The 26,480-nt window shown below is 37.8% G+C and overlaps 1 protein-coding gene across 3 annotated transcripts in view; it reads left to right on the forward strand.

Annotated features, from left to right (window-relative positions):
• PCSK5 (proprotein convertase subtilisin/kexin type 5) overlaps positions 1 to 26,480 on the forward strand; it is a 449,210-nt gene that overhangs the window by 162,844 nt on the left and 259,886 nt on the right. For all 3 annotated transcript variants that reach the window (XM_026001533.2, XM_072762655.1, XM_026001535.2), the window contains exons 6-7: positions 6,406 to 6,494; positions 10,097 to 10,269. In XM_026001533.2, coding sequence (XP_025857318.2) covers positions 6,406 to 6,494; positions 10,097 to 10,269 — 262 coding nt within the window. The remainder of the gene's footprint in view (positions 1 to 6,405; positions 6,495 to 10,096; positions 10,270 to 26,480) is intronic.

The following is a 26,480-nucleotide window of genomic DNA, read 5'->3' on the forward strand; positions in this document are numbered from 1 at the left end:
GTTTTCACTTAGATTTAAACAAAACCAAAATATGCCAAAGAGAATGGGCACACCAGATGTCAAAAGGGAATAGAAAGAGTGAGGGGGTAGACTGAATCCATGAACAGTTTAGGATGTTTGTTTCGAGAAAGAAATGAAATAGAAAGTAGTCTTTCTCCAACTTGTCATTGCTTGATGCACGCAAGTGTAATTTTGACTTGCAAGCAATGCAGAGGCAACCATAGGGGGTGGACCTCTTGTGTCGTGATGTCTCAAGATTCATTGCTAAGCTTACTTGTATCTTGTCTTCGCATCCACGTTAAAGCTCCAGTAAGTTAATATTTTCATCCCCACTAACTCACATGGAGGAAATAAAGTTCACGAAGCAGCGTGACCCTGGGACTAGGAGAAAGAAAGCACGAGAATACGTAAAAGCAGTATTTTATAGTCAACTATGAATTCATATTCTGTACTCATTTCACTTGTGTGAGTTCATAATATTATAGAAATGAGTTAGCAGTCAGTCTCTCATCTCATTTTCCTTCTTTTCAATCACAGACCCCAGATAAAACTTCTGGAGACTTTTAATTTCAATGGCTTATTGTTGGGAACAGATCATGTAGTAGATGAGAAAACCTGGAGTGGTCAAAGATTGTCATGATCTCTCACTCAAGATGCTCTTTAAGAGCAAAAATGGTTTATTCAAGTAAAAATTACATGATAGAATATTTTGCACTTACTAGGGCCCTGGCAGCAATGACAATATGCTTAAGAGAATTAGTGAAGGGATGCATTATTTACTTCCTAGCTTGTCTGCACCCACTTTAGTTTAGAAGAGGTCCAATTTATTTTGCCACTGGTCTAAAGATCCATTATAATTTATATCAATAGTTTACCGTCTGGGGTCTCAGAAAATAATGTGTCTTAATGATAGCATGAACACATGCAAAGAAGCTAACCAGCTGATTAATTTTCCAAAGGGCATTATGTGGAAGTTGGCCAATAAATTAAAATTTAGGCACATATGGGTCAGAATGTAATATAATGAGAATATTGTTTTCTGGACTAAAATCGACTGAAATTGTTCTCCTTATGCTGAAAATACTCTAAATGCTCATCCTCTGTTGTCTCTGGAGAAAAATACATCTGAAACAAAGACTTCTGTCTATTTTGTGACTTTTATAATTAACTGACATCACGAATATACTTAATGCTGGCCACTCTTGTTCTTTAAGAGAAGGAAGAAATTGAATCGTGTTCATATGCTTAAACAGGTCATGATGTCATGATGATATCCATTGTTCTAGGATCTATTTTAAATCCATCAAAACACTGATTCCAACTAAGATATATGACTAGTACTTTACTTGAAGTAATGATCATTGTCATCTGAAGAGAGCAGCTGTTTAAATGTAGTCAGTAATTTGGGCCTTCAATTACAGCATGTTACAGTATATTATTTAACTGATATTTAAAATCTGTGCATCAATAGTAGAGTGATAACTTCCCTATTTCTCAAAAATGGTTCATCATTGCTTATGATATAGAGCAATATAGAGAAATCTTTATAAGAAATGTTTTTATGGGGCACCTGGGTGGCTCAGTCGGTTAAGCATCTGCCTTTGGCTCAGGTTATGATCCCAGGGTTCTGGAATCAAACCCCATATTAGGCTCCCAGCTCCCCGGGAAGACTGCTTTTCCATCTCCCTCTGCCACTCCCCTTCTTGTGTGTGCATGTGCATGCATGCGCTCTCTCTCTCTCTCTCTCTCTCTTTCTCTCTCAAATAAGTGAATAAATAGAAATCTTAAAAGAAATCTTTCTGTTAACTACATTTAAAAAACATTTTTATAAGGAAATAGTCACTCTTTTCTTAGGAGAATTCACTGTACATTAATGATGCACATAATATAAGCAGGGTTTTATTGCATTTTAGGAATACAGAGACAATTCTTACATTTTAAAAATATTATGGTAAAAATGATATTCAATTAAATCTCTCATACTGTAGTACATCTAAAACTCCTGGGAAGATAGTAAAGAAATTTTTAGTGCATAGTTGAGCTAATGGGACACCTAGAGTATTTCTCTGCAAAAGCTCAGATCTATGAACTAGGTAGGCAATGGCTGTACACTAGGAATTCCAGAGTGATCAGCCAAACCCAGCCAACCTAGAGCTGGATTTTTAAAAGCACAGGTTTAGGGATGCCTGGGTGCCTCAGTGGTTGAGGTCTGTGTTCAGCTTGAGTCATGATACTGGGATCGAGTTCCATATCGGGCTCCCCACAGGGAACCTGCTTCTCCTTCTGCCTATGTCTCTGCCTCTCTCTGTGTCTCTCATGAATAAATAAATAAAATCTTAAAAAAAATACCCACAGGGATTGCAGTAAGAAAAGACTTGGATAAAGCAGAAATACTGATGCATCATCCACTCCAATTTCAAAAAATTCACAAAGATAAAAGCCCAAACAACGTGACCTCCCGAGTGGACAGTTCACCCACCGCATGGGGAAAACATCACCATGAAAACAATCCAGCAGCAAAAAGAGCAGAATTAGATTGACACATCTGAGAATTATTACATACAATTCATTTATATCAAGAAATGTAGGGATGCCTGGGTAGCTCAGTGGTTGAGCATCTGCATTTGGCTCGGGGCATGGCCCCCGATCTGGGATCAAGTCCCACATCAGGCTCCATGTAGGGAGCCTGCTTCTCCCTCTGCCTGTGTCTCTGCCTTTCTCTCTCTCTGTGTCTCTCATGAATGAATAAATAAGCCTTTTAAAAAAATGTATGTTTTAATACATAGAATTGAAAAGTGCTTTTTAAGAAAAGAGTCTATTCAAATTAACCAAGTGGGTTTGAAAAAGAACTTCAAAATATAAGTAAATAAAATATATAAACACTTGACATGAGTAATGTAGTGAATGGATTAAATAGCAGGTTAGTCATAGCTGAAGATAAGTGAAATCTAGAACTAAGCAAATTACGTGGAGAGCAGCCTAGGGAGAGAAAGGCATGGGAAATCTGATGGTGAAATGAAAGTTTAAGGTAGCTTTCAAAGGTACTAGCTGAGACTTCTGACAATTTTAAGCATTAAATTACAGGTCTAGGAATTCTAAGAAAGAATTAGAATTCTAAGAATTCTAATTCCAGACAGAACTAGATTGCCAAGATGGCTGACTTCTCAGCAGAAACAGGAGAAGCTCGAAGACAGTGGAATGGCATCTGATGTGCAGTTAGTCTAGAATTCTATACCCCACAAAATTACTTTTCAAGAACAACAGTAAAATAAAGTCATTTTCTGAGGCTATAGATGAATCTGGTGGATACATTTACAGAATGTTCTTCAGAAAAAAAATCAGTGATCCCAGAAGGAGTTATGAACAATAAAAACAAATAGAGCAAAGAATATTTGTATATCTAAAGGATATTGATTATTCAAAATAGAGACACTGATGGATAGTTTCCAAAATTAAAAAATCCAATGTATAACTATAATCATAGGGATTTCATGTGTTAAAGGGTGAATAATGACAGTTAAAACATTCTAGTCGGTACTATTTGGGAAAAACTAACAAAAAGTATTGATGACTTTAGACTTTGTGATATTAGGTATCCGTGAGCAAATAGCTACAGTAAGCATTAGCTAATAGAATGTATGAAATCCATACTCATACAGAGAGAAAAATACAGAGATGAACATAAATATATCATGTAATGATGGATCTAGTCACTGTAAACGGACTTATTCTTGAGTTAAGATATAGTCTAGCTCCAAAAAATGCAATTACATTCTGTTTATAACAGATACAACTGACATGAACACAAAATGTTTGACATTAAAGGAGGGAAAAAGGTATACAATTTAATAATTAACCTAGTATCATTATTTTAATTTTTTTGCAGGAATCCTAGAGTTTTATTACATATTCATAAAAAGTTTCACCAGGAAGATTTAATAATGCCATTCTAAATAAAATAAAAATTGACAGAACTGCAGAAAACACCAAATCCACAATACAATGAACAACCTTTGTCATAATGGACTCATAAATAACAATTGGAGAATTAAAATCAGATCCTTGTGATCCTATAGCACTTGCCTTAATTAATAATAGATGCAGTGAAGTATAAGAGCAGTGGACTCATAAAGGGAATTTGACATTTCAGAAAGAAAATAACTTACGCCTTGAAGTAATATGCAATCAGAGACTAATGAAGAATCACAGTAAATTCTTGCTAGGCTCAGGGATAACACTGGGAATTCAGCTTGTAGTTTACAAAAGAAATCTTTTTTTTTCTTTTAAAATGGGATCATTTTTCTGATGATAAAAGTGGTACAGTCAAATATCAGAAGGGCAAGATAATTATGAGTGCATCAAAATTAATTGCTGTGTAGAGCAACCTAAAATTGCCATAAATAAGATGGCTGTGTTCCAAATAACACATTTGGAAATGTATATGCAACAGGTATGATGGAAAAGCAATAAGAAATTTGGGCAAAAGGCATGAAAGGGTTATTCACAAAGCAAGAAATAGAATGAGCTAATAAATATTTAGAAAGATGGACAACACCAAATGTAATCTAAGGAGATAAAAAGGGAAGCAACAATGAGATACCATTTTTCATGTCAGATTGGCAAGGATGAAAAGATTGAAAAACTCATACATAGGGGTTTATAGACATGGGTTCGTTCAGATATTTTCTCTATTTCTTATACTGTCATTTGAGTAGGCTTATGGTCTTTTTTTTGTCATGCACAAAAATTTGATGTTTTGTAATATCCATCTTGCAGGGGTTTTTCTGAGGTTTAGTTTTATGACTGTGATCTTCCGCTTACAATTTGACAGTATATCCCGTACTCTTTGACCCAGTAATTCCACCTGTAGGAATTTATCCCAAGGTATAACATTATATAAATGCTCAAGATTTTTTCATAGCCTTGGTGCTCTCAGTGAAAAACTGGGTAAATTTCCAGAAATTGAGGTGTTCTGAGAGATTATGGGGGAGGGGGGAGTGTGCCATTTAAAAGATGATGTGAGGTAAATAAGCTTTTAAATGACACAGAGGCTAATATTCACATAGGCAGATATGCATGACACTACTAAGTGATGTATCTCTGTTGTATAAACTCGTGTGTGTACCTATCCATTGTAAGCAATAATTTGTTCACAGTTGCACAGATGGTAGTCATAGGTCCATGGCGAGCGTGGCCTATGCTGTAAAATAAAAAGTAATGACACAGAATTTGGGAGATCTGAGCCTTAGTCACTGTGGGGCTGATTTCACCCTCTTTTATATCTCAGAGCTTCCTCAGGCACCCTCATCTCTAAAAATGAGGGCAATAGAGTGAGCCTTGGACTTCATTAGCAATGACAGATACACTGTAGTGTATCTATCTATTGTCATATCCCTCTTCTGCATCCAGGGCAGGTAGTAATCATTAGTCGTAGTCTCCTTTCCCTGGCTTCAGCTGTATATACCTCTGGATTCTTCTCAACACAGATGGAGGTCAACATTTCTAAAAAACTTCTACTTTGCACTTGAAACCTTTTTGCTATGGATGACCTTAGAAGTCCTTTCAACTAAAGGCTTTTTCTAACCAAGGAACAGAGTCACTGTGGTGAGAAATAAAAGGAATATTTTGCAGAAAAACGTGTTTTCTTTTTTAAAAGCTGCATTTTTAAAAAGGTGGAAACAGGTGAAATAAATATGGATGATATATTTGCATAAATGATTTTGTATCATTTGTATAAAACAAGTATTCGTGGAATATTTCATGTTGTTTGTTTATGCAAAATCTTAGAAACCCAGTGTACAAGGACAGGGCATTGTATTTTAGATGACAGATTTCGTGGGAGATACTTGATCTATATTTAAGTTTACAGTTTAAGAAGCAGATTCTCATATACCAACATGCTTAAATTTTAGAAGAATTGAGTACTAGTTCTTAAATTTAATTAAAGTTGAGACTGGGTCACACAAACCACATTTCAAGTATCCAATAACCACAGACGACTGGTGGTTACCATATTGGATCCTGGAAGTTTAGAAAATAAAAAAAACCATAGCATTCTATTTTAGCTTTCAATGAGATTTTCTAGTTGGGAAAGCAAGATCTAAAATATATAGAGAAATATATAGATAGTAAAATATATATATATATATATGTATATATACACACACACACACACACACACACACACACATACCTATATCTATCAATAATAGAATCCCAAATAGAATATAATAAAATATTAAAAGTTTGCAGTGAGCAGGCTAGTGCTACTGGGGTACAAGTTCCAGAAGCATCCACAGTTTGGTGCAGTCTTCCCCCCTATGTAGTCTGAATGATGGCAATGATGTTGTGCGTTGGTAAGAACAGAGTGTCTTACTTGAGCGAGTGTGTGTGTTCTTCCCACAGGCATGGGACCCGCTGTGCTGGAGAAGTGGCAGCCGCAGCGAACAACTCTCACTGCACAGTCGGAATTGCTTTCAATGCCAAGATCGGAGGTATGGGAAACAAACTTGGGTAGATGTAGACCCCTTTTTGAGCTAAAGACAGGCCGGTGTTTGCAGAGTAGTGTTCAACTGTTGCGGAAAATGACCATCTTAATGTGTGTCATTAAATACAGTTAAAGGCCTTTGAAGCCATACCCCCGCAGGGCTGCAAATCCAGACATTTCTTTCTCGAAGACAGACATGAAGAAAATGTCCAGACACGAAGATGGGGTCGTTGACATCTGTCCCAAGCTATACAATTGCTGCCTGGGTCGGAAATAACTGATCATCTAAACAAAAGCCCATAATAACTCTATGGAGAGAAACATTTTGAAATTATGTCAGAATAGAAAATCCATTTTTTTTCTTTTTCCTTAGGTTTTACGGAAAGTTCCCTTTTTTTTTTTTTTTTTAAGAAAGTTCCTTTTTAATTGAAATAAAGGGAGTGGTAAAAATCTTTTGTAGTCCCATAAGGTAGGAATATAGTTATTGTTAATAATTCCAGATTATGTATATGCATTATATATACATGCACACACTCAAATAGACATGCCTGCTACAAGGACCTAACCCAGGGAATATAAATCAAGGCATTAATAGAAGCAAACTCTTTCCCATTTGTAATCATCTCCAGGTGCCACAGTCACACACAAGTGAGAGGACACATTATAAGAGACAGTACAGATACTAGTGGCTCTGAAAGTGGCCCCTGGGGGCTTCTCCTAAACAGTGTCATGAATGAACGAAGTTCCTGGTAAGCAGACTGACATCTCTGGTTTCAGTACAGAGTTGTTGCCAAGTGGTAAAGAAAATTGGATCTAAAAAAAAAAAAAAAAAAAAAAAGTCCTTTCTAGAGTAAATGTAGAGGTCTCGTAACATGAAATATTTGGGGTGTCTAGTAATGGTGCTAAGAGAAGGTTTTTTGACACTACATGGAATGTTAGTGCTCAGAACATTTGACCTTCTCTCCTTTATTTCACACTGAATTCTTATAGTATGGCAGCTTGTTAACTGGTAATTAGCTGTACTCTGAGAGCATCTGCTGTGTGTCAAGGAGAAGGTTCATGAAAGAGCTAAAGAAATTTTCCCTGAAGAATGCTGAGGGTGCCTAAACAACCCTTCTTGCTGTCCCAGTCACGACACACACAGTCCCCCACATACAGTGACATACGTCCATATCCCCCTTATTACTCTCCAGTGCTAACCCAGCGCTCACTGACCTTGAGGGGATGAAAGAAGGAACTCACAGATAAGCTGCTTGTCTAGCCGGATAGGACTTCAGCAAGAAAAATGAATGTATGGCAATGACTCACAAATGTCCTGTCATCCCCAAAACAAGAACATTGTGAATTATAAATTTAACCCCTAGGCCCAAAACATGAAGGCTCAAAGTCCGATAAGGCAAAATCAACCTTTCATCTGTAAATTTGAGGAAGCAAAAATTCTTACTTGTTAATTTTTGGTCAGGAAAGGAATATTGCCCTCTAGATATGATTTCATTAAGCATTTTTTTCATGGGCTTCCATCACTTGCATGACCTAGAAACTACATTTAGATACTGTGTAGATACTGCTACATGTTGGCATTTAGAATTACTGGTTAGATGATTCCAGGCAGTCATATAATCTGGTGTTTATTTTGGACCTCTTTGTGCAGATAAAATACAGTTGATCCTTAAACAGCACAGGTTTGAGCTGTGTGTGTCCACTTATATACAGATTTTTTTTCAATGCATATAGTACAGTACTGCAAATGTATTATCTCTGTCGTGAGATTTTCTTAATAATCTTTTTTCTCTAACTTACTTTATTATAAGAATATAATAAATAATAAATATATCATACGAAATATGTGTTCATTGACTGCATTATCAAAAAGGCTTCCAGGCAACAGTAGGCTATTAGTGGTTACATTTTTGAGGAGTCGGAGATATACATGGATATTTGGGTGGTGGTGAGAGAGGGTTAGCACATCTAACCCTGAGTTCTTAAGGGTCAGCTGTAGTTCATTCTATGCTTTGAAACAGCAAGAAGTAAAAACTGAAGACTATGAAGTAGTTCATCCTTTTTTCAGTAAAAATCGTGCAGATGAATTTTGAATATTCATGGCAAATTAAAGCAAACCATTGGCTTCTTAGGACCTAGTACACACAAAGCGCACCATGTCAGGCGTTCTACTCCCACAAAACAGAGTGCTGAAAAGCTTGCTAAATACAGTTTCCATTTGATAATTTTTAAAGTGACTTATTACAACCCTTGGTGTCCACATCACCTGTTCTATACATGTCCTTTAAAAATCCAGAAGCCTAGAGGAAAAGACTCGAGATAAAACAATCAGGTGCAATGTCTTTTGGGGCGCTTTGAGGAAATGCAGTGTATCCTAAGTGTTGATTTCCACTGTTGTTTTGTAAATAACAAAGCACGTAGTGACCCATCTGTCACGTAGCTTAAAAAGGTTCTGCTGGGAATATGGAGGAATGTTACCAGTTGTTGAGTATTATCTGTGTCAATGCCCATGGTCATTCCTTCTATTTTTTATGTTTATTAATGTTAGAGCTAAAAGATAAACATTTCTTTAAAGCCCTAAGAAGGTATAGTTTTCTCAAGAACATGTTTCTTTTCTACCGGAAGTCCCACCTCAGACCACACAGTATTAAAGCTGCCTGATTTGGGCTATTATTGTGTAACCCCCATGTGTTGGAGCTTAAACAATAGAAACTTGAAATCCTGTTAGAGAACAAGGTTTATCCAAGGAGTAAATGTGGGCTATAAAGATATAATTATAAAATAATATAGCATCTTAGTGATGCTATTTAGCTTAAGCTGGAGGATCGATAGGTTTACTCAACAGTTAGATGTTCTGTTGTCGTTTTGAGTCTCCAAAATAAAAGGAAAGAAGGAAAGCCTGACATTGGACATGCAACTTATTTTTGCCTATCTATGTCTTATTTTTTCCTATTAAGGTTAAGAATAAATTCCTGTCTGTCTGGCGGGAATATGCTTAAATGAAGATTAATGACTGAACATGGTTAAAACCCTTTGAGAATCATTTGATGTGTTACATACACAGAGAGCATTCTCATTTATTATTTGACTTATAAGTAACTTGGCAAAGAAATAATGTCTTAAATTCACATCAGTCTTACCGATTAGGAGATAATATTAAATATGGAGGAAATTAGACCAACCTAACTTGGCCGCTTTCCAAATTTTGTGAGCCCGCTAAGGTCAGAATGCTGTATACCGATTAGGAACACAAGTTACCTAATGAAGAGGAATTTAGGGAAGATGCATTGCTTGAGGCACTCTCTGTCAGGTACTCTCTGAAGACAGGGATAAAGAGAAGGGCGAGATTGAGGAAACTTTAAGAAAGAGAATAATGGATAAAAGCGATTTTAAAGAAGTTTTTCTCTTTCACGTACAACGTAACTTACTTTCTCTCCGAGAAAGGTTTGGAAGGGTCTGTATTATCTTTTGCAGGGCTGGGGGGCGAAGACGCTCACTTTAATCAAGTGTTGACTAAACAGTTTATTCTTTGCCCCCAAATATGTCTTGGGCTGTTTGGGTGTTACGTAGTGAAGCCTCTATTCAAGCTAATTCCCTTCTGTCTGGAAGGGGTTCGGATGCTGGATGGAGACGTCACCGACATGGTTGAAGCGAAATCGGTTAGCTTCAATCCCCAGCACGTGCATATCTACAGTGCAAGCTGGGGCCCAGATGACGACGGCAAGACCGTGGACGGACCGGCCCCCCTCACCCGGCAAGCCTTTGAAAACGGTGTTAGAATGGTAGGTTTTAAAAGCCCCCGGGCTCCTACTTTGTCGATCGGTGATGGTCTCTCGGGAAGCTATCTGTGCAACTTGGGTTCTAGTCCTTCAGTCTAGAGGAACGGACAGAGCTGAGCCAGGAGCCAGGTACAGAAGGGGGCACTCAGGGGAGCCTGGGCGGCTTGCTTGAACAGCTGACTCTGGATGTCAACTCAGGTCATAGTCTCAGGGTCCTGGGATTGAGCCCCACCGAGCAGGAAGCCTGCTTGTCTTCCTCTCCCTCTGCCCACCCCCTGCTTGCTTTCTCTGTCTCTGTCTCTGTCTCTCTCAAATAAATTTTAAAAGGAAGAAAGAAAGAGGCACTGAGCCTTTGGGATTGTGTGTTGAATCCGTTCTACAAATAAGCTAAGGGCTGGAGAGTTTGCCCTGATAAGAACACAGGTATATTCGGTTGCTTAGATTTGCTCAAAGGAAATGTATTCATTAATATTATTAATCTTGCACTTGGAGGATTTAAATTATTTTTTTAAATATTTTATTTAAATTCAGTTTGCCAAAAAAAATAAAAACTAAATCAAAAAATTTAAAAAATAAAAATAATAAAAATTAAAAATAAACAAATAAATTAATTAATTTAATTAAATAAATTCAGTTTGCCAACATACAGTATAACACCCAGTGCTCATCTTCTCTTGTGCCCTTCTTAGTGCCCATCACCCAGTTACCCATCCCCCTACCCACCATCCCTGCTGCAACCCTTTCTTTGTTTCCCAGAGTTAGGGGTCTCTCATGGTTTGTCTTGAAGTAATAAATTCTTAGCACTGCGAGATGGAGGAGAAATGGAGATACTGAACCTCTCCGATTGGTGTTGAGGTCACCCAGCAATGCCTTTCTGGGCTTCTCCCTTTCATACTCCATTCCCTGGTTCCACTTCTGTCCCAGGACAGTATTATTGTTATGCTGGCTCCCGAGTTCCCTAACAAGGCAGCTCAACCATCATCATTTTCCTTGATTTCACTAAAAAAAATCCACTCAACACTCTTCCCCTCAAAAAAACTGACCACATAGTCTAAAGTGATAAAATGTCTCCTTCAAATTACAAATCTTAAAAAAATCCTATCTTAAAAAAAAATCCTCTTATTTTAATTAAATAAAAAAATAAGGCCACAGTATGCTTGGAATCGTGGAAGGAGGAGCACCCCATTAGAAGCAACTCCTTTCTGTTTCATACTTGGGGTGATTTAAAGCATGCATTTTAGTCATGATCTGGGCCTATCCTCCCTTTCCTTCATTATCTCTCTTTACTCTTTTCGAATTGAAGCAAGCATATTCCACTCTTCCCATTCATTAGTGCGTGCTGCTTTCCATGCACATCCCTGCCTCATTCCCATGTCCAATGACTGTACAGCTGATTCTCTTGAACCATCAAGCCTCAGTTAAAGTGCTTCTTCTCCCCAGAAGCCTTCTCACTGCCCAACCTATAGCTAAGGGCCAACAGTCCCTCCCCTGCCCCCAGTACACTTTATGTTCTTCCTGGAGTTGCACATAATCATTATCATATGGTGCTTTATATCAGAGCTATCCTTGCCTCTATCTTCCTCATTAAATTGTATGTCCCAAGGTAACCAAGCCTGTGCTCTGCCCATCTTTATGGGCTTTGCAAAACCCACGGAGTCCGTGGAATTCTAGTGAGTCCTCAGTAAATGTTTGTGGAATTTCATTTAATTTACTATGAATTATGCCAGCCACAGGATAGTTGTGTATTCAGCCCAGATTTGGAGCAGTGGAATGCATGTAGCTGCTTGATGTCATGTAGCAGCTGGAGTACAAATAATAATGCTTCTTCCACCTTTGCGGGATTGGTTTTGGGGTTTAAGCACAAGACTAAGCTAAGCTACCTGCTGGTTATTTTGAAATAGACTGGGAGGGAAAGTTAATGCGCTCGTTCAGGACATGCTTCCTAACTGAAAGATGGTTCAGGTTTGGTTAAGGTGTATGTTCTAGTTCTGTCAATTTTTAGCTACTCTAGAGTTCTTTAAAGCTATAGAATTGTGTTTTAAATCATTTTGTCTAGAATTTGCCTTTTGAGGTATCTGAACACCAAATGAATGTATTCTAAGTGATCTGGTGATTGCATTACCGAAGCCCTAGACTATAGATGAGTATTCTCTATGCTATCAATTGAATGGTGATTCAAGTTAAATAGATCAAACTTAGGTCATATTTAATTTTTAAATTATATGTGTATAGCTTTTGATACAACATAAAGAATAGGGTGGAGTTTCTCATTAATATATTAGTAATTAGTAATTAATAATCTCAATAGTGTATAGAGAATGCCCCATGTTCATAGTTGCCACTGAATCAGATGACATGAACTTATGTTTTTAAATGTATTTTTGCTAGAGAATCTTTCATTCAATGGTAATCTTAACTGGAAGTTCAACATGTAAAACAAATTAAAAATCTGGTACTTTGGTTGAAGGAGGAAAGGGTTAAGATCTTCTGAGGAAGCTATTCAAACTTATAGGAAGATTATATTTAGAAACAGTTTTGAAAAATTACTCTGTATTCATTATTAATTACAAAAGTAACCCATGCTTATTAAAGTAAATCATAATTTTATAAAGATGAAATTAAAAATAGATTCCCCACACAATTAAGTAACCATTAAGAGTAGGGACTACACCTTTCTGCACTTCTGTGTACATTCACACAGCAGACAGGGGTCACATGGCCTCTGTGTGTTGCTCTTTGTAATGGGCATTCTTCCAGGGTAATTCATAGGGATAGAACCCATTTATTGTAATGTTTCAACATTTTTAGAATATGGAGCTATTTCCAACATTTCACTGAAGATTGTTCAAGGTTTTAAACTGAAAAAAGAAGCAGGGCAGGGGGTGGTGGTGGTGGTGTTTAGCTATTTACTTTTAGAGATGAGGTAGTAACAAAAGAAATAACTCGTAAAAAACAATAGATTATTCTTTGGCTGGTATCATGGCACATTCAATTATGGAAATGCTGTGGTGACCTATTTAAATGTGTTTAGATCAACAGGATAGGGTTTTTATGTGTTTACTATACATAGGCTTTGGACTTAGCCAGGATTGAGTCCAGAATCTGTCGTTTACTGCTCTCTGACCTGATACAGATCAAATCACCTCTGTTCCCATTTCCTCAACTAAAGTAAGGCAATAATAGTACTTACAGAGATGTTATGAGTGTTAAATGAGATAATGCATATAAAGCAATTGACACAACACCTGGAACATAATAGGTGCTCAAGAAATACATTTATTTATAGGTATTTGTATGTGTATGTATCTATATTTATAGGTATCTGTATGTATATACATGTATATAGATTTGTATATAGTACTTGTGTGTGTATGTATACACACACATTTTTTTTTTTTTCAGAGAAGAGACCATGTCCTTTGAAAAAACTTCGTATTTCTCCTCAGTCGCTCATGCTTGTCTACCATTTCTACACTACAGAATTCTAGATGATTCCGTGGAGTTACCTGTAGTGGTGGATTAAAAACAATATATAGAAGTCAGCGTAGACTTTCTGAGTTCTCGTATGTCATATACTTTGTTCTTCCTATGTCTGTATTCACCTCCAATTTCATTTGCCCTTAAAAGCACGTCTCCATTTTGAGATAACCTCTTGATATATAGATTCATTCTACTTATCTATGTTTGCAGTCTTGAATTTAATTTATATTTTCCCAAGAGATGTCTCTCTCTAAATATCTATGAATATATAATTTAACATTTTTAAAGCGGTATATTAGTTTCCCAGGAGAAAGAAAACCTCCACTTCTTTATTATCGGGCATCAAATGTCACAGTGCATTCTATATTCTTTGAGATTTTATTCTGATTTTTGTTCTTGATATACATTGTCAAATATGTAGAAAATGATTAGATGAAAACTTTATACAAAGTTAGATTATAAAGTGCAACTAAGAAATAAGTGATTTTTTGGCAGTGTAATTTAAGGAATGAAGAAATAAGTAACTACTATAATAGTTCCCTCTGGTAGCTGGATAAAACCCTATGTGACAGCTTAAAGTCATTCTGGTCTACTAGAGTTTTAGCTCTATCACTTACGAAAATACAGGAATTGAAATTTCTTTATTCTTTCTATAAAATTTAGTGAGCTCTCACTTTCTGTGTAATGTAGATAAAGCAATGAAGGAGATGTCTAAGTTTTATATGCAACACATAAAAGTCCATACATTCTAGCAACAAGCCGGGAAACAGACAAACCATCAAGACCACCCGCTAAAGATAAGTGTTATAAATGAGATGAACGGGCAGGGGGGCAAAGCAGAATTGCTGTAGTTCAGGAGGATGGGGAGTCCTCTCTGATGTGATCCATGAGTAGGAATGTAAATGGGAAAAGGCCAGTTATGTGGAAGGAAAGTTTTCTGCAGAAGAAACAGCTAGAGCAAAACACCCGGAGTGGAGGATGATGGGGGTTTGTTTGTTCACAGAACAAAATAGTGATTTGAGTGATGGGAGCAATGTGGATGGAAAACACACAGTAGGAGGTGGTTTAGAGAGGTAGTCAGGGGCCAGCCCAGCAGGGCTTTCTAAACCATGGATGGAGGCACCTGGGTGGCTCTGGTTGAGTGTTGGCCTTTGGCTCTGATCATGATCCCGGGGTCCTGGGATCGAGTCCTGCATCGGGCCCCCAGCAGGGAGCCTGCTTCTCCCTCTGCCTGTGTCTCTGCCTCTCTCTGTGTGTCTGTCATAAATAAATAAATAAAATATTTTTTAAAAAATTAAAAAATATATATAAACTACGGATGGGGGTTTGCATTTTATTGCATTGCAGAAAACCCTTAGAGGTTTTCTGAGCAGGGGCCTGCAGGGACACAAAATTTTCAGAGCTTGCTGCTGTACAGGAAATGGACTCTCTGGGAGAGGGGCAGGGAGGATTCCTCCTGTGGAAGATTGAAATGGTCCAGGGAAGAGTTGGTGATAAGCCAGGGGAGGGTGGCAATAACATCAGGACAAGTAGCGAGGGGTGTGGCAGGAGGGAAAAGCCTACGTATCAAGACAGATTTTCACAAAGGAAATATATTTTACTCACGGAATCCAAGTATTGATCATGTCAATTCCTTCTGCTTGCTAATCAAAAAACGTAGCAAATATTGGATTTCAAAATGCTCCCTATTTGTTTACTATAAGATAAGCATTTGGTTCAGTAAAATGTAACACTCTTTTCAAAGACTAACAAAATCAGAATTGATTCAATTTATAACCTTCAGAATTAAGGTGCCAGCGTCACATTAGATGAACCTATGTTGAACAAACCATGTTACCATTGACATTTTGCTCTTTTCCCCCAGAAATTGCAATTTATTTGATGCCTAGGAGCTATAAAATTAAATGCAGGAATTAGAGGTACATAATTTGAGTGGTGTACAATTGATGATGATGGATGATGATGATAGTAATAATAATAATCGTAATAATAGTAATGATACTAAAACACTTAACATTTGCCAGTCTCGTAGAGGATGGTCACTCCTCTGAGATCCAAAATAGATAACTTTTAATCTTCACGATGGTCACATAAGATAAATCCTGTTCTCACCAATTTTATAGAACACAAATATCCAGCAGAACTAAAGTCAGAATGTGAGCCTCAAAGAAATCTAATACACTACTTTGTATGTCATCATTTCCACTTTATTTGGTGCATCTGACTTCCTTGTATTATCCGTGACCACACATCGGAGCTTTTCTCCTGTTACTGTGGTGAATTAATTTCTCACCTTCTACCTAAACCCACCTCCTCCATTTCCTCACTGGATGCCTTAGCTTCTCGCCTCCCTAAAGACATGGCTCGATCAGTTCTCTCTTCTCTCATCATCAACTAAACTTGCCTCTTGTCTGTGTGACTGCCATCCACCTCCTGTCAGTTCTTTCTCAGAAGAGAGAAGTGACACTCTCTGCGGTCTTCTTCGGTTCTTCCAATTACTGATTCATTTCTTTTTTCTCCCCTCTTTGATACCATGGTTCATACTTGTCCTCTACAAGCTCTTTTTCCATTGTCTCTTGAAGCCACTCATCAGAACCCTGACCCCTCACAGCCCAGAAGCTGTTCATGTCAAGACCACAGTGACTTTCTTATGTAAAACCCAGGGCTCTTTTCTGATCCCTCCTGGCAAGGAAAACTGCCTGCTTCTTCTGGTCCCCAATCAAATACACACACTCCAACCCTTCAGAACCCCTCACTCTTTCTATTTAGTGTATTTTCCTGTCTTGTGGATGAATTGTTTCCTCTTTAAAGACCCCCAAATGGAGCGTTTTGCTCTGTGCTATATCCCAAGTACCTAAAATAGTATCTGTCTAGTGATGAGTGAACGACTGTGTGAGTGAATTCCATGCCAGTTTGCTGCATATACTGAGTGAATTTATGTAAGGATCACACTTGCATTGTTTTTTTTTATTAATATGGAAATGAGTTACTAACATACATGGTGTATTCTGGTGATTAATGCACACAGACTACAGGTTCAGACTCTCCAGTGGGTTTCAGTACATTTTTACCATGTTCAAGTTAATTAGCCTCTCTGAGAATCAGTTTGTTCCTCTATAAAATGGAGCTAAATGCTAGTAATTACTTTATAAGACTGTTGTGAGGATTATGTGATTAATGCCTGTAAAATATGCAGCAGAGTTTCTGGAACATTGTAAAGTCTCTAATTATGTCTTGAGTCTTAATCATTATCACTTCTAAAAAGGCCAGGGTAATAAAAGTGAAATACTAATTAATCGTGCAGAATACTCTAAAAAGTCTTAATTGTCCAAAATTTCTAGGTTAGTGGATTAATCCATTTCATAGTTCTGAGTCATCCTTAAAGAAGGTAAATCTACAGTCTTGAGATTATTATTAAGGAATGGCCAAAATAAATGGGACAGCATATCCAAGGGAATATTTGCTGAAGTCTATTCCATAAAACACTAATTAATAAAATGCCCAAAAAGGGATGGGTGAAGGATTTTGCTATCAAGGAGACTTGAGAAACACCACTTCTTATATGCTCCCTTTCAAAACTTAAAAGCATATTAAAGGCTTTGAGAAGTTCCACAGTAAAGAACTGTGTGTAACTTGATTTACTTAATGTTCTAAACTTTAACCACAGAAAAACTTCTATTTTTGTGACTCATTTTGAATTGGTGTTAAATTTAATTTCATTTTAAACTATTTGGAATTGCTTTACAAAAGTTCAGCTAAACCTATTAGGCCTTTAGAATCAGAACATTAGAACTGGAAGCAATTTGGTTGAATGGTTTTTACCGACATTTGTATTTTTTTTTTTTTTTTTTACTGGTTGATGTCACTATGGGTCATCCTATCTACCTTCCTAAAATGGATGATTTCTTCTTTTCCTCAGGCTAGTCATCCAGTACATCTTTCTTTCCTGTCTTACTTTCTAAAAGTCTACGGAATGTGTCCCCTTGTCCTCACAATTAGAACCAGCATCTCTCACACAGACTTGAGCCATAGCATCCTTCCAAAGCTTCCATCCTCCTGGCTTGAGCTTCAACTTTCAATTCAGCATGAATGCTGCAGCCAAAGAAGTTTTTTTTTTTTTTTTATGTAAATCTTGTCATTTGTCCTCTCTTTAAAACTTACCACTTCTCCCTAGGACCAACAAGGAATATTCTAAGCTTCTTAATAGGGCACAAAGGTCTCTCACAATCTCTCCAGTGATCTCAGAATCAAAATCTTGCATGTCGTCAAAGGAAAGGACCATTTATACCTTACTCTCATTCAAACTGACACGATTACGCGTCCTGTCACCATGGTAAACATATAGCCTGGCTCCTTGGTTATGACTGGCAAAGCCTTCCTTTGGGGAAAACTCTTTGCTTTGTCTGCCCAGGCAGTTCTAAATAGGAAAATGATTTTACAAAACAAGTAAGTCAGTTGACAGTGTTTTAGATATAAGTGACCCGAGGTTTGATATCAGAATAAGAAGCTAACTGCCTGAAGTTTTCTTTGATAGAGTCTTTATTCATTTTTTTTTTTATTCCGGATTGCATTCAGGAGACATTCACTGTGTGATTATCAATATTCTAGGTACTTTGCTAGGTAGTAGTGAAAGATGAGTAACACTCAGTTGTTGTCTTTGGGAAGCTCACTGTGTAATGATGAATAAATGTTCTAAATAAAGTGCCAAGCAAATTCCCCAAGACCCCTCAGTTTCTAGAATCTCATAAGCAATAAGGACAGACTACACAGCATACAATTATAAAACTTTTGTTTTCAGTCTAGTTGCCTTACAATCCTCTTTTTTGCCCCATTTGGGTTATTAAACTTAATTAATATTGGGTGCATTTTTACATTCATCAGCAGGCATCTCATGCATTGACATTGACAGGTTTTCACAATTTCCTGACAAGGGTTTTTATAACATCCTTCGGGAAACAAGCAAAAATTGGGACTGAATCTTTTCGGGTTTTTTTTTTTTTTTTTTTTTTTGTAGTCAGAAAATCCTATACTCAGATTACCAGTACTTCCCTTATTATTTTACCGAGAAATATTTCTCAAGTCCCTGCTACATATCAAGCACTAATTTGGCATTTATCTTACTCTTTTATCTGGAGAAATCATGTACCTCATTGCATGTATTATAGGAGCACAGATTCTAGAATTTTCTTTACTGCGCTATCTACTGGTATACTTTCAATTTCAGATCATTTTTCTTTGGGTTTTTTAGGCTTGGGGATTATCAATGAAAGCATTCCAGTGTATTCATAGCAGAATCAATATCAAGGATTGGGAAACAAAATTAGGTGAAATCTGAATCATTGGCCCCTCATCTCCCTTCATTCCCATCCTCTCTCTGTTCTTCTCAGGAACTCCAGATGGAAACCAGGACATTTAATGAACATCTATACAGTGCATGCCTGGCTGTTGAGTCTTTTATGAAGTCTCTGATTAGTATATCCCCTTCCTATCATCTATTTCCTTTTCAATTTACCAGACTTTATACCTGATTGGATATTTGGAATACTTGCTGAAAACAGAGTTGCTTTACAGTCATACACTGTCCCTTATATACACACATGTGCACATACACACATTCCTCCAATCCTTAAATTAAAGGCATATGTTCACCAGAAGGGGAGAGAAAAGGTATAATGAGCTTGTATAATAAACGCAGTAATAATAATCATAATAAAATTAACCAATTCCACTTGGGAAGAATATATTTTTGTCTGATACACATCCAGCTGTAGCAGGCTTGGTACCAGTTCGCATTTTAATAAATGACAGATTGCTGTTGAATTAGTTGGCAAACGTTTTAAAACTTTGGAATGGTATATGGATAGGCAAAGATAGACAAAGGAGTTTATTTAATATTGGTTCCACTTAATCACAATTGACTTTAACTGGAGTTTGTTTAATAATCCTCCATTAGTATCTAACTATATCCTGGTGGAACTCTGTGTCCTTAGGGCTGTAACAAAGCTAAGAAGTGATTTGCCAAATGGACTCAATCTAACATTTTCCATTTTGGAAACAGAATTGTTTGTCTTTATAAATATAAATATATATACGTGATGTGGTTTCACATTCTATAATCTTAACAAAGTTATCTGCCATCCAAGTATCAGTTTTAGATTCCTGGGTTATTGTGAACTGTGATATATTTGCATAGAAAGGAGCACTAATCTCTCCTAGCCTTGTGTAAATTGCAAATATCATTTATTTATTGTCACGTTGTTTTCAGTTTTAGTTTAGAGATTCACTCTGTAAGTAGTTTATACTAACTTTAGCAAATGCCATTCTAATTCCCTCTGTTCTCCTTATGGATTAACCAGATATCAGTAGTCATCGTTTTTCTCTTTTTTGCTCATTTTGTTCTATATATAGTGACATATCAGGGAGGACATGAAGCCCTTACCATTCTAGTGTAGTATGGATGTCATACAGGGATTGGATAGGTCAAGTTAAAGTCCGTACCAAACCTGCATTTCTGTGATTCAGATAATAAATTTAAGAAAGGTGATAGAAATGTTCTTTAACATAACTTGGCAGTGACCATGATAAAAAAGGCCACTGTGAAATAAACAAGGATAAATTGAAGTGAGTTGATAATATCAAATGATTTTAAAGTGTGTACACTTTTATAGCAGATTTTGTTCCCTTGACCTGAGCTTACAGTCCCCTCTGAAGGAGGAAAACAATCAAATTTAATATTCAGGATGGTAAACATTATGATTACTATGAATTCTAGCCACTTGGGTTAGGCATAACAATGGTCTTCATAGGATGTCACCGCCCGCAGGGAGGCTTCTCCCCCTGGCCCGACCTTGCCTGCGTCCACCCCAGGCTCCGGGCTCCCATGTTAGGTTGTCCACAAGGCTTCCCTGGTGCCCCCACCGTGCATTTGGAGCCCTGGGGAAGGAAAAAAAAAAGATTTGGAAGCTGAGTCTTCACAGAGTAGGTAACCTGACCATTAAGAAGCATGAACGTGGCTCTCCCTTGGCTACTTCTTCACCACCAGGCTGTGTGAATCCACTCCTGTCAGGTGCATCACATGGGTCTGGCTGTGCATATTCACTCTCTGCTAACGGTAGCTGTAGTTATGGTCATGGAAGTGGATGCTCTCTTCTCTGAAGTCCTGGGAAACATCATTGGAGCAAACTGACTTGGCATATGCTGAACTTCACTGTATTGTCTCTTGATCCGCCTCCCTGGGCACAAGCTGTGACAATGTAGAAAGTACTGACCTGAAATTCACAGGGAGCCGGGTTGAAATCTTTTTGGTTTCCCTCCAGTGTTTTGACCCGGGTCAAGTGGCTAAGTTATTTATCAGAGCTTCTGCTTCCCAAAGGAAAGACTGATAATGCCTATTTTGTGGAGCCGTCTGTCTTCATGACAGACAAATGCAGTGCTCAGACCTACTGCTGGTCTTCTCCTCAGAGGAAGGGCCACACTTGATGCATCTTTAAGGACCCCAGAGTACCCACCACAGAATCTTGTAAATAATACAAGTTTGATATCAAGTGTAATCTTAGCAGAAATGTGATTTGCTTTCAGTGAAGTTAGGATTGTGTTTATGGGAAGAAACTGTGAAGGACTGATTTTCTTTATTTCAGAAATGTTATGGGCTGCTTCACAAAAGACCAACGTGGTTATTTCATTGAGTTATTTCATGGCCTGTGATGTTCAGACCCACCGGTGAGCTTTGGAGAGGAACAGCTTGCTTGCTGTCTCTGAGTTGAGCTGGCAGTTGGGACCAGTCCACCATAGTGAGGCATTCTGTAAGCTAATGTAGAGAAGAATATATACCTTTCCTTTTTTTTCTTGAATATTTGTATTTATTTGAGAGAGAGAGCACGAGCATGGGGAGAGGCATAAGGAGAGGGAGAAGCAGACACCCCTACTGAGCAGGGAGTCCACAGGATCCCAGGACCCGGGTATTATGACCTGAGCTGAAGGCAGATGCCTAACCATCTGAGCCACCCAGGCACCTTTTTTCATTACTGCTAGAGTATCCCTTGTCTCCTTTCCAAACGCCTTTCCAAATGGTATAAATTCCATTCATACCCCTGTTCATAGTAAATATTTTTTTCCTCTGTGAAAGGAATCTTTCAAATTTTACTCCTTTAACAGAAATTTAAATGTGTGGTATCTTTCTGGGCAGCTTCATAATAGGTAATGAACATTAATATCAGCAATGTCCTCAGTTTCATAAACCTATCTCTCCTGAAACAGTCCTGAGCCTGATTTTGCTTTTGCTCTGGGATGATCCAAGATATAGAAACTTTTCTTATGTAGGTCTTCTTTTTCTCCCCAAAATGGGAATGCTGGGATAGTAGGTGTACCTGAAATGGCTGCATTGGTGCTGTTAAGTATTGACTGTGATTATTTCAGAGAGCATATAAGATTTGCATGTATTGTTATAGCTGCTTGGAATGACGAATTGAGAAACCTAATTTGCATGTTCCTCCTCCCAGCCAGTGTTCAAGATCCTAAGGTCCTGGGAAAACAGCTTGAATAGGACTCCAATCTTGGAGGCTGTGGGAGTGACGAGAAGTAAATAATAAATTGGATTTGCTGAGGTTCAGTGAGTCAGTAAGGAAGATAAGGCCTGAGAAAAAAAAATGAAGGATTGACCATTATGAATTGACCATAGAGAAAATATTAATAGACAATTATTTGGGAATTGTTGATTTGGCAGGTAAGATAAGGCAGGGAGAGAAAAGTTTGTTTTGTTTTGTCCAGTACACTATTGTTAAGCAGGTTTCCCCCTAAACCATGTTATTATGTACTTTTAGAAACACCCCATGGCAGTACTAGTCATCGGGCATGAGCGTTTCAGTTGTGGTGGGAATGGACCCATCTGGTTCTAGCTCTGCTACTAATTGGCTCTGCGACCTTAGTTTTCATCTCCTTAGTTTTCTGATAGAAGAATTTAAAATGTCAACGTATGAACCTCTTATGTGTCCAGTTCTAAGTAATATCCATAGCTCATTATTCCACTCCACATTTGCATCATAAAAATTCTTAAATGTACAGAATATCTAAAGGATAATAGGAATAAAATACTTCTCTTGAAAGCATATTTATTTCCATTAGTAAATGTACCTGGTTTTTAGTTCCTGCTAGATAGTCTGCCTTTTCTCCATGAAAGATTGATTTTCTTCTTGCAGTTATACTTTGCAAATAAAGTAAAAGAAATCTACACTGTTGTAATACTGTCATTGGGAGCCAAGGGTCACACCATTGTGTACTGTGGTGATAAAGTGTCAGAAGCTGTATTATGTGTACAAATCCTCAGTGTCAACCTCCTGAAGAAAAGGCAGCTCCAGGACAGGATTGGTCCTACCAGGCCTTTAGTGAGTTGAAGTTTTTTTGTTTTGTTTTTTGTTTGTTTGTTTGTTTGTTTGTGAGTTGAAGTTCTATTGAATTTATATTCTGGCAGATAAGCAGCTCGTTTTTTAAAAATTGTTTTCTGTTTACATGATAAACATAAATATAGCTTTTTATCAGGAACCTGAGTCTAAGGGAGTTTTGCATTTACAGAATTGATTAATTTTTATGCTAGTTTTGGCCCTTTATTTATTCCAAGTGTCCTTTTAGAAAACAAAGTTACCTTTAGGTTCCCTGAATTAAAGACATCATGCTGCTCATTCAGGTACTAGAACATGAACAATGTTGCAAAAAGACCCCAAATGTAGCTTATAAGTGTAAACGTATTTATCATTTCGCCAGATTTGCTTGCATCTATTGTCACCAATAGTCGATTCCATGATCACAGATTGAGTTCTCTATTCCTTCATAAAGGGAAGTTGGCTACGCTTGGTATGTTTGTGATGCGTATAAAATGGCTTTTCATTTGTGCATGGTAAAACTAATATGCTTGCTAATAACTACATCTGATACTCTCAATGTATTAAAAAACCTACAGAACATGGAAAAATGCTTAATATACATGGCTTAGCTACCAGTTGTGTACACAGCAAATCAGAAGAAAGTCTGATGGGGAGTGGAAAAGGTGGGTGAGGCTGACATGGAGGGGAAGAGAGGGTGAAGTCCTATGACACAAGAAAAGGTAGGAAGACAAAAATGGGGAGAAACAGCTTACCATTCACAAAAGGCTTCTTCACCTCACTTTTAGTACTTTAAAAAAAATAACTGTATGTGTATTTTCAGTCTTTTTCAATCATCAACCATGCTTGGACAGGGTAAGTAGCATAGAATGAGAATAGTGAAGAGCTGCTCACGGAGTACTTTTTGTAAGTCAGTCTATGGATGTTTTGACGGTCCTTCCTCCACAAATTCAAGTTAGGGCTATATGGTAATTTGTGCAGTGGACAAGCTACAGCAGGTGTGGAAAGATTAAGAATAGCAGTGTGGGGGAGGCACTGGGGCCAAAGAGAGTTGACCATCAACAGGTGTTGCTGGAGGACACTCTTATTTGTTGGCTATCTGTTGAAATCATCTTTGGGAAGCACTGTTAAGTATTTTCAATCCTAGAACTTTTGCTTGGAGATTAGAGGAATTAGGAGCTGATGGCTGCACTCAAATTACCAAATAAACCATCATTGATGATGGTTTGGTTTTTAAATACTTCAAATAGTCGGGTACCTGGGTGGCTCAGTGGTTGAGCGTCTGCCTTTGACTCAGATCCCAGGACCCCAGGATCAAGTCCCCCATCAGGCTCCCTGCAAGGAGCCTGCTTCTCCCCCTGCCTGTGTCTCTGCCTCTCTGTCCCAAATGAATGAATGAATGAATGAATGAATTGATTTAAAAATACTTCAAATAGTTCCTCTGTTTTACTTAATAATCCTTAGAGCACAATAATAAAATATTCTGAGAGCAGAAGTAGAATTAAGTGAAACCTGTATACTCTTTATGTCAGACACTCTGACTTGCAGAGTAAGTAGATCATAGAAATAAGGGTTGTACGTGCATATTTTCTGGGTGAAGGAAGACACCACAGTCACTACTGACAAAGTTACCATTTTGGCATAGGATTGTTTCTGACAAAATAGCCCTTAACCTATAGATTTCTGACCCTCAAAGAACACATCTCCTTTTACTCTTTAAGAGTATCTCACTATCTGTTTCTTCGATTCCCTTGTGTTTTGGTGGGGAGTAGCTCACTTGATACCCTGGGTTCAAATGAGTCTCATTTACAGCTGACCCTTGAACAATGTAGAGATGCAGGACACTGACCCTCTGAAAAGTCAAAACTCCATGTGTAACTTTTGCCTCTCCCAAGACTTAACTACTTGACCAGCAGTCTTACCGATAACACACAATTACATACATTTTGTATGTTATATGTATTATATACTGTTGAATTACAATAAAGTAAGCTAGAGAAAAGAAAATCATAAGGAAGGGAAGGTACATTTACACTGTTGTACTGTATTTATATAAAAAAAAATTACATATGAGTGGATTCGTGTAGTTGTTCAAGGGTCAACTGTAATGAGTTTCCCTACCGCAGTCCCCATCTTGCCCCAGTGAACTGATTAGAGAAACAAATCCCAAGCTTTCCCAAAGACCTCTTACTGAATCTGCACCATGGCTGCATTCTCTTGGTACATTCCCAAAGACTTTGTCCCACCAACTTCAACCAGAATTGTCTCCAAGGCATTGGAAGTTGTGTGACCATCCACTTCTGATTTGTTCTCAGTTATGTATTGTATTTCTTTTTGGATTACATTTTAGATCACCATTAAGAAGTTTTTGTTTTTATGTGAATCATCTAGCCTACTGATGATAATTCTTCAAAGGATTATTTTTTTTAAGATTTTATTTGTTTGAGAGAGAAAATGACCATACCTCTGGAGAGGCAGAGGGAGAGGGAGAAGCAGACTCCCCGTTGAGCAGGAAACCCAGCATAGGCTCAATACTAGGACTCTGGGATCATGACCGACTGAGCCACCCAGGTGCCCCAGAGTCAAAGAGTTATTAGCTTTAAAAAGCAATATATATTTTAGAATATTGGAAGATTTTGTGGGAGTGCTACAAATACCTTTCAGAAGTGTGTTGATGCTGTCTTGCCTATTATGTTTCTAGACCAGACCTATTTCTGCTAATGAACCTGCTCCATTGGGATCCCTGGGTGGCGCAGCGGTTTGGCGCCTGCCTTTGACCCAGGGCGCGATCCTGGAGATCCGGGATCGAATCCCACGTCGGGCTCCTGGTGCATGGAGCCTGCTTCTCCCTCTGCCTGTGTCTCTGCCTCTCTCTCTCTCTCTCTCACTGTGTGCCTATCATAAAAAAAAAAAAAAAAAAAAAGTTAAAAAAATGAACCTGCTCCATTAAAGAATAAGATTGATTTTGTTTAAAAGATGATTGATTTTGTTTTTTAAAAAAATTAACAGCTCTTTCTTCATATCTCAGCTACCAAATATTGTGGCTATCTTTGTCTTTCCTCTACCTCTTCTGGCCTGAATCCCCTTTATCTGTGATCGAGGTTTGGGAGAGCTTCCTTAGAGGGTGGTGCTCTTTTCTCACCAAAAGAACAAATATCGAAAAAAGATGGGGATTGGAGTGTTGTAGGGGGCTTGGTAATTGGGCACACAGGCTATGGAAGACATCGCAGATAAAGGAACATTCCTCATCCTACCCATCATGTGTTGTATCGTCCTGTCTCTTCATGTTGGCACATACAGATACATGTCTTCTGATCAGATTTGTTGGGACCTCAGTCTGTCTCCTCCAAATTCTGATGG

Source organism: Vulpes vulpes, chromosome 1 (assembly GCF_048418805.1).
Source record: "Vulpes vulpes isolate BD-2025 chromosome 1, VulVul3, whole genome shotgun sequence".
NCBI classification, from domain to species: domain Eukaryota; kingdom Metazoa; phylum Chordata; class Mammalia; order Carnivora; family Canidae; genus Vulpes; species Vulpes vulpes.